This window comes from Bactrocera latifrons, unplaced genomic scaffold (genome assembly GCF_001853355.1).
Source record: "Bactrocera latifrons isolate USDA-ARS-PBARC rearing strain unplaced genomic scaffold, ASM185335v1 scaffold_221, whole genome shotgun sequence".
Classification (NCBI taxonomy): domain Eukaryota; kingdom Metazoa; phylum Arthropoda; class Insecta; order Diptera; family Tephritidae; genus Bactrocera; species Bactrocera latifrons.
In genome coordinates this window covers 389158-397875 of record NW_017535753.1, presented here as the reverse complement: position 1 = coordinate 397875, position 8718 = coordinate 389158, and the positions used below count along the sequence as shown (strand labels likewise).

The window sequence follows — 8718 nt, the reverse complement described above, 5'->3', positions numbered from 1 at the left end:
AAGGATCTGGCAAATGACGCTCCAAATATGAGCCGAAAAAAAAAACAAAATTTGCGGAAGACACTSAAGTCCATCACAGTTAACGCTTATAGCAAGTGTGTGCAGTTGAATCAAGCCTTGACATGTTTGTATTGGGTCATTAGCATATTTTGATGGCAAAAAGTACCCGAAAAATAAAAATATTAGGTTGTCAAAAAAGTCTTGCGGTATTTTCGCTAGTTGGCGCTGAGAGCGCGTAGTTCTAGTTTTATTCCTCGCATCGGGTCATGCTATACCTTCTTGGAAAGATCATTTCACGCGCTAACACCAGTTTGATTGATTGTCGTTTCTTTTAAGGCGTTCGTGAGTTATAGCGTCGCAAACATGGAGCAAAATAAAGAGAAAATACGGCAGTTACAGTACTACTACGATAAAGKCAAAAATGCATCTCAAGCCGCCAATAAAATTTGTGCAGTTTATRGACCCGATACAGTTTCCATTTCCACCGCACAACGATGGTTTCAACGTTTTCGTTCGTTGAAAATTCAATAAAAATACCGCAAGACTTTTTTGACAAACTATTAAAACACAAAATATTTAATTATTCATCAATATTTATTTTCTCGCCTTCAAAATAATTCCCAACAGATGTAATATACTTATGACAAGGAGGATTTTGTCAGTCCTCGAAATATTCTTCAAAAGCCTTCTGCTCGTTCAGCGAATTTTGTTTTATATCTTCGACCGACTGAAATTTTTATGGCGAAAATAAATCAGTCCGGTTCAAATTTGATCACATCGCATATTACTGTTTCATATAGATGAATATATTGTTTCCCAGCAATATCCCGCATCATTCCAACAGAWACAAGCGAAAGGAAAATAAAAGAAATTGTATATCGTAATAATATCTTTATATTTATTAAAAAATTTGGCATAGAAAAATACTAAAAACAACATTCACGAATAGGTTACAGTGGAAACATATTCCTTTGCGTTTACCAACACATACATAACCATGTATGCATATGTGTGCATGTATGTAAAACTCACATTTATATATTTTAAATATATAAAACATAGGYCTGTGTATATAGGTATATGTATGTATGTATATACGATTACATGTGAATTCATAACACTAGGTGTATATATATCGGTGTTGCATATATGTATGCATTTGTTGTTGACTTGCATGTTGTTGCATTTCTGTACATTTAGTTATGTGATTAACACAATTTGTTGCTCTTTCAATTACTTACATTTAAAATCATTTTTGTACATATAAAACTATTATAACTACTAGRTGTTAGTGTGTGTGTGTGTGTGTGAATAACCAACTCTTTTGCATATTTTTCTAACTGCTTTAAAGAAACACACACAACTGCATTTGCGCATTAGAATATTTATAAATTTGTAGAAAATCAAATTCATCAAAAATAAGCCAAAAAGTATTTTCCAACAAAACGCACGCCTATAAATTACCATTTTCCAAGTGAGTGTGCATGCGTGTACTTAAAATTGTGTTTGCTAAAGTTAACAGCTTCTTGCACTTGTTGTAAATTTGATTTAAATTTGTTAAACACCTACATACATATGCACTTGTTATCTGCCTAAGGATAGTCGATAGTTTTAGTTGTAAGACGCTTGTAACGGTGTGAGTGTGCAGGTGTATAGTCGTGTTTTCACAGTTGCATGCAATTCGTGTAAGCGACTTCTTAGCCGGCGATGCAATTTCAGTTCGGTTTGGCGCACAGCTTAAATCTAAATATATACTATATCAATTTATTATTTTACTAATAGCTAGAACTTAAGCACTAAACTCACACAGACACACATTTAAAACTAAATAAATCAGTCAATGGCTGACAGGCGACTCCGCACTCCCGCCCACACAGTTATGTGCCGCCTGTCCGACATTTTCTATGTAACATGAACACTTTCGCACACACCCACATATTGTGTGTGTGTGTGTGTGGATTTGTAGATATTCTATATGTACTATATATGTATGCATGTAGAGTTTTTTGCGTTTGTATTGCAGCACAATTGCCTTAGTTTGCCTGACTTGGCTTTAGTCACTAACTGCTGCATGAATTTAGTAATTCACTTTGTCGCTGGCATCGGCTGCATTTCTGCTGCTGCTAACAACATTCTATGTTATTGTATATATGTATTGGTTATAGATTTTTGCCTCGCTTTGCTTTTCCCTTTGCTACTTAGTCCAATTCCAGATAATTGATCTCTTTGGTCAGCGCTGGCGGCAGCGCCTGTTGTGTTTGCGTTTGCATTTGTGTTTGTAAATTTTCAATGAGCGCCGTTTGTTCGGGCAGCAGCTCAGCTGCTGTCGTCGTCGCGTTGGGAAGCGCGACAGGTGGCATATAGTTCGGTGGCCCAGTTTGTGTTGGCTGATTGTTGTTGTTGTTGGGCATGACTGTGGTGGGCGTGAAGGTGGTGGTGGGTGTGTTCGTGGTCAGCGTGTGCGTGTTGCTGTTCGAACCSGGCACGAAAACGCTGCAAAGAGTAGGAGCGTAAAAATGGGTCTATTAGTTAAATAATTATTCGCTGAGGTATTGGGTTAATTTAGATAATTATCTACACAGGTCAACTAGTTTTTTTGTATGAGTGTAACTGGAGTTATTTATTTCATTATTATTTTAAGTGGATTTCGTCAAGTAGGCTCGTTGACTRTAATGATCTGCATTGTTGCTTTTGCTATCGAAAACAATTAAMAAAAAAAAAAAAAAAACGGAATAAGCAGCTCAAGATCCTAAACATCATTTACAAAACTATCGATTTCCGCATTCCGAAATTTTTAATTTTTTATGTTGTCCTTCACATATTAGCAAATGGAAACAGCCTATTAAAAGAATAGAATTTATTCACAAAACTTTCTATTTTCTGGATCCCGAAATACTTGATTTGTTTTTAGACATAAGAAAATGGAAAATCGAAAGAAAAGAAATAATTGAACTTGTAATTCAATCGAAAGGTAATATAACCTTCCCAGAATTCTATAATTTATTCAGAAAAGTACGGATTTTCGGGATCCCGAAAKTTTTAATTTTTAAATTATGTTTATTATAGACGAAAAAATAGAAAAGTCTAAAAACAGAATTGCACTTGCATCATAAACGAWATATCCCAGTTTGCGGGATCCTGGAATTTTTAATTTTTTACTCTCATATGGTACGAATTATTTGATCAAAAAATGTTGTTTTTTAAGCCCGAGGAATTGAAAATATATCAGTAAAAAATGGAAAAACRAGTTCAATATAATAAACCTCATTTACAAAACTATCCATTTTCGGGATCCCGAAATTCTTAATTTTTTATGTTGTCCTTCACATATTAGCAAATGGAAAAGGACTATTAAAATAATAGAATTTATTCACAAAACTTCCCATTTTCAGGATTCTAGAATTTATTCAGAAAAATACCGCTTTTCGGGAACCCGGAATTTTTAATTTTTAAATTATGTTTATTATACACGAAAAAATAGAAAAGTATAAAAAAAGGATTACACTTGCATCATAAACGAAATATTCCAGTTTGCGGGATACTGGTTTTTTTAATTTTTTACTCTCATATGGTACGAATTATTTTACATAAAATGTTGTTTTTAAGCCCGAGAAATTGAAAATATATCAGTAAAGAAATAACCTACTCAGGATTCGAGAGCTTATTCAGAAAAGTACRGATTTTMGGGATCCCGAAATTTTTGTYCTTTAGACATAAGWAAATRGAAAAATACTRGTAAAATAATAGAATTTGTTCACAAATCTATCGGTTTTCGTCATCCCGAAATTTTTAATTTCCTTTATTTTGTTTATCAGAGTCGATAAAATGGACAAGGCTTGGAAACGGAAAAACTTGAGTTGTGTCGAACACTTGACAATTGTCATTCCGTGGTTGTAGTAGCATTTTGTTAGGTTAAGTTGAGTTAAGTTATGGCAAGTAAAGTAAAGTTAAGTTAAGTAAAATTAATTTCAAATAAATAGTTTCGATTGATCAACTATAGAATAAAGTTTATATACAAATTGAAATCTAGTTATGTTCTTGTGAGTAGTATTATAGTTCCGATGCAACCGAAGTTAACGGTTTTTTCTTATTTTTTGTTCTACATTTTCCGTTATCAAATTTTTAACCTGATTTTTCTAGCTACTTCAGTACCAGACACTTTACGCAAACATTGTTTACGAATTATATTCTGCTATTAAAAATAACATTTTTACCTAACCTCAAATTGGTTTACCTTAAACTTCAAGCATTTTGAGACTCCAGTTAAAATATTTCTTTGATTCACTCCAAATTTTATGTTGACCAGTGTAGTGCTTTAAGTAATTAATTTATAACAGTATTATTGCCCGACCACGTGTACATACCTGAGAGAGTTCGTGGAACGATATAAAGGCGGTGGTGTGTTCATACGTAGGCCGCTGTAGACAGCACCGTTGATTAAACTGTAAATGAAAGCATAATTCAAGGCGTTAAAATGCAATCAAAATGAATGTCAGTCAATTTTTGTTTTTGTGTATTTTTTTTGCGAATTCATATCTTTATTTTCGCACTACTCACCCAATGGCCGCGCACTCGTGCAACGACGTCAAGTACGATGGCGGCGGCGGTCGATGCTGGAACTCTGGATACAAATAACCACCGGGCAGTATGCGATTATTACAATAGGGACTATTACAGTTGCGGCAGGTCTCCATCAGGCGATAGCAGGGACACTCATCCGCATCGCTAGGTGTGCACAAGCGCCAAATGATGCCGGCCACAATGAGTAGCGACAGCCCGATGCCGATCATCAGCAATGAAGCGCTCAAGTATTGGGTGGTGTGCTCAATGAGGCCCGTCGCACCGAGCACCACACCGCCCAGYGTGCACGCAGCGCCGCCAAGCGCGAATATACCGATAATAAAGGGCACAATGGGACGTGAGAAGCATTTGCGGAAGGTGGCACTGACGGCGGTGGCAGCACCACCGGCCACTGTGCCATTGGCAGCCGGACCAGCGCCGCCACCAGTCGCTCCAGCGACAATAACACCGGTCGGATTGTCCACAACGGCKGTGGGTGTGTCAAGGAAGCGTCTGCAAAGAGAAAGAGATGAAATATGAAAATAAATAAATTATTATTTATGGCTGCTGCTTGAATATACAATTTTTTTTTTATCAATAAACATGCATGTGTGTATGTGTCGTTTGCACTTTATAGTTCAGAAAAAATATATATAGTTGACAGCGGGTTACTTTTGAATGGCTGGTGATAAACACAAATATAAATAAAGTGGATATTTTTTCTGCGCTACCTGCACACAATGCAGCTGGCGTTTTTGCTGTTTTTTTTTCAGTGTGCCACATGCACATAGCAAGGAGGAGAGCTGACACAGCAAGGCATAAGGAAGAAATTAATAGAAAAATCAACCAACCAGCATCAACTGCCAGCGCCATTATCAGCAGCGCGTTTTGTTGTTGATCAGCAGCTTGCATGTTGCTTGCTACAGACAGCCAGCGCCAGCGCCGCTGCTGGGCAGGTAGAAATTGTGCGTCACACAAAGTCATTAGACGATTGGAAATACTCATGCACACAAACACACCTACAGCAGCATGCAAGCCGGCAAGAGAGTGGAAAATCTTTGCTGGAATTAATGTGTCTACCCTCACACACACACACACACACCCCTTCGCACGCAAGACGTCACATGCATGCGCAGAGGGGGGCGGCAAACAATAAGCAAAGTGCCTAACAGTGAATCATAGTGTTTTTTTTCGTCCCTCACACTACTTGCGCCTTTGTCCACCACCGTCACTAGGCGGCGTGCAGGTAGCGCAGCTGATGTTGGCAGGGTCGCAGGACTTTACCGACATTCACCTTTGTCTGCTTGTCACAGCGCCTTTCAACTCTAATGCTCAGTATCAGCAAAGTATCACACTGGTCGGTCGCTGCTGCTKCTGTTGCTCCACATGCAAAGGCTTTTATGCTCAAAATTTTGATCCTTATTTTGTGTTATGTCTAATTTCGTTTCTTCCTCGGCTTCGTCCGTTCGTTTTTTTTGCGCTCTTCATCCTATTGACATGCAACACCTGCCTAAATGCCAATGATGCTCGAGCATCTACCTAAATTGTTAGAATTTATTCCTATGTGTGTGTGTGTGTGTGCCACCTTAATTTCTTGTGTGTGTGTCTGCCTGTCAGCCACTCATTTGACTATAATTTATGTCGAGTAAATGGACAGCTGTGTGCTGCCTGCCTTCGCATCACACTTTTTTTGAGCACTTCAATTTCTATAATCTCAAAGGCTGAAAGCAAAAAAAAAAAAAAATGCATTCAATTTATTAGAATTGATTCCATTTTCGTTTATTTCTTTTCTTTTTTTTTGGTTTGGTCAACGCGTCTATTACAAGATTTATATCCTTTTGCTTGAGCGGGTCAAAGCGAAAAAAATTTAAGGCGTTTATGGCCATTTTGTTTCTAAGCGATTTTCGTCACAATGCCCAGAGCAGGTGCTCACTGATTGCTTGAAGCTGAGGGGATGACTAATGTGAAGTATAATCAGTTAGAAACTCCATAATTTGGTGGAAAAGAAAAAGTTAGGATATGAAATAGATTTAAAGGATTTTATTTTGCGTTTTCCCTTCGTTTTAAAAGAGAAGGCAATTAGATTGTATTTATTACTTACTTTAAGGATGTGGTAAGTTTGTATAATACTATATATGCAAAAAAAATGTATTATTCAAAATTGAATTTGTATTGTATTGACCGAAATAATGTGAAAATCAGCCTATCCAACTGGAAATTCTTTCACTTGCTTAAGTATACTGAGGCCAGTTTAAGTAAGGTTAGTTAAGTTGATTTAAATTAAGATAAGTAAAGTTAAGTTATGTATGTATGCAGAAAGATAGTTCAAAATTAAAATTATGTTAAGCTGATTTACATTAAGTAAAGTAAAGTATAGTAAAATAAAGTAAAGTTAAGTGAAGTAAAGTAAAGTAAAGTAAAGTAAAGTTAAGTTAAGTTAAGTTAAGTTAAATTAAGATAAGTTAAGTTAAGTTAAGTTAAGTTAAGTTAAGTTGAGTTAAGTAATGTTGAGCTAAGTTAAGTGAAGTTATGTTAAGCTGATTTAAGGTAATTCAAGTTAGGTTAAGTTGATTTAAATTAAGTTATGTTAAGTTAAGTAAAGTTAGGTAAAATTAAATTTATTTGAAATTATTTATTTTCTTCTTTATAAACAACCTTTGATTAAGTTGTTTTTTAAGTTACTCGCATTTAAGTTAAGTTATGTTGTAAAATTAATTTAAATTATTTTAAATGACGTTTAGTTATTCCAAAGTTAGTAAAGCTATGTCAACTTAAGTTACGCAGTATTAAGTAATATAAAGTGAACTTGAAATCCCAAATTTGCATTATTGAATAACCCAATTCTCTCCGATTAGTAATTCTCCGATTGGAAATTAAATTTTCTGACGAATAAAAGTTCAAATCAAAACCTCCGAGCATTAAATCTAACTAATTCTCGTTGTAAGTGATTGGAGCGAAGCCTTTTTATTAACACAGACCTTATTTGAAAAAAAAAAAATTCATATTTTTCTTCACAAAACCTCTAAAGCACCTGAACATTGGAAAAATTAGGAAAAACTTTCCAGATTAAAAATCGTTTCAATATTCAGCGCTAATGGCTTCCAATCAGTTTTAATTCTATTCCATATACATATGTATGTATGCTCACAATAAGTTATGTATTTTAAGCCATTTGAAACGAGTAAAAGTTCTTTCAGCGGAATTACATTCAATTTCAAGCACCGAAAGCGCTGCGCTTGGCAAACGATACTGCAAAATTGAAACATCAAACTGTATCGGAATCATTGAGTCAACATTTTTAACGGCATATTTTTAACCAAAAAAAGTAGCAATAAAAAATTAAACGAATTTATTTAATTTCTAACTTTGGAAGGCAAAAAACGGGGAAATATGTAAAATTTGTGCTTTTCGTAAAAAAAAACTGTTTGGCTGTGAAAAAATCACTGCGCACGAGAGCACACGCGATAACAATAACAAAAATATACATAAAAATAAAAATAAAATGGAAAATCTAACGATCGAATAAATAAACTAACAAGCGATACAAATCTAACAGAGCAATAATATGAAAAAAAAACTGGGGCATCAACAAGCCGGAATAGAGCACAAGTGTCGGCGATTTGTATATATGCACGCACACATATTTACGTATTAATATATAAATTATGTTGTGAGCAATGGCAGACACTTCCAAAAAATTGTGTTGCATATCGCACCCTCGTAAATCAAAAAAGAAATTTACATGTAAAACCGAAAAACTAAACAGTCGTGTGAAGTATTGCTGCTGCCGATTTCGATTACATTCACTGTTGTTGTCTAATTGTTGTTGTTTGCGTTGTCGCTGTCATTTCGCTGCTCACGCGCGATGATTAAATGCAGTTGTTAGAAGCACATTTTATTGCCTCGCGCTTTTTGCCTATAAAATTCGCCTGTCTATGCCATGCCACGTCATTTGATTTCAATTCATCACATTTTGGTTTGATTGGCAGCCCTGTAGGGCCTGAGGTGTGTTGAGATGCTGCAAAAAGTACAACTTTGAGTGCCTAAAAAGTACCAGGCTTATGAGTTTTTGGCGAGAAGAGCGGTGTTAMAGTGGTAGTGCGGAGCTTTTTTATGGAAAGTTAGGGAGAAATTCGAGATTTTTGGGATCACATTTCG

General features: G+C 35.6%; 1 protein-coding gene across 1 annotated transcript in view; it reads right to left on the bottom strand.

The window, feature by feature from the left end:
* Nucleotides 1-876: 876 nt before the first annotated feature.
* LOC108968619 overlaps nucleotides 877-8718 on the bottom strand; it is a 63182-nt gene continuing 55340 nt past the window's right edge. The window contains exons 2-4 of the mRNA XM_018932744.1: nucleotides 4558-5073; nucleotides 4365-4442; nucleotides 877-2493 (exon numbers count right to left, since the gene is read on the bottom strand). Coding sequence (XP_018788289.1) covers nucleotides 2199-2493; nucleotides 4365-4442; nucleotides 4558-5073 — 889 coding nt within the window. The 3' untranslated portion in view covers nucleotides 877-2198. The remainder of the gene's footprint in view (nucleotides 2494-4364; nucleotides 4443-4557; nucleotides 5074-8718) is intronic.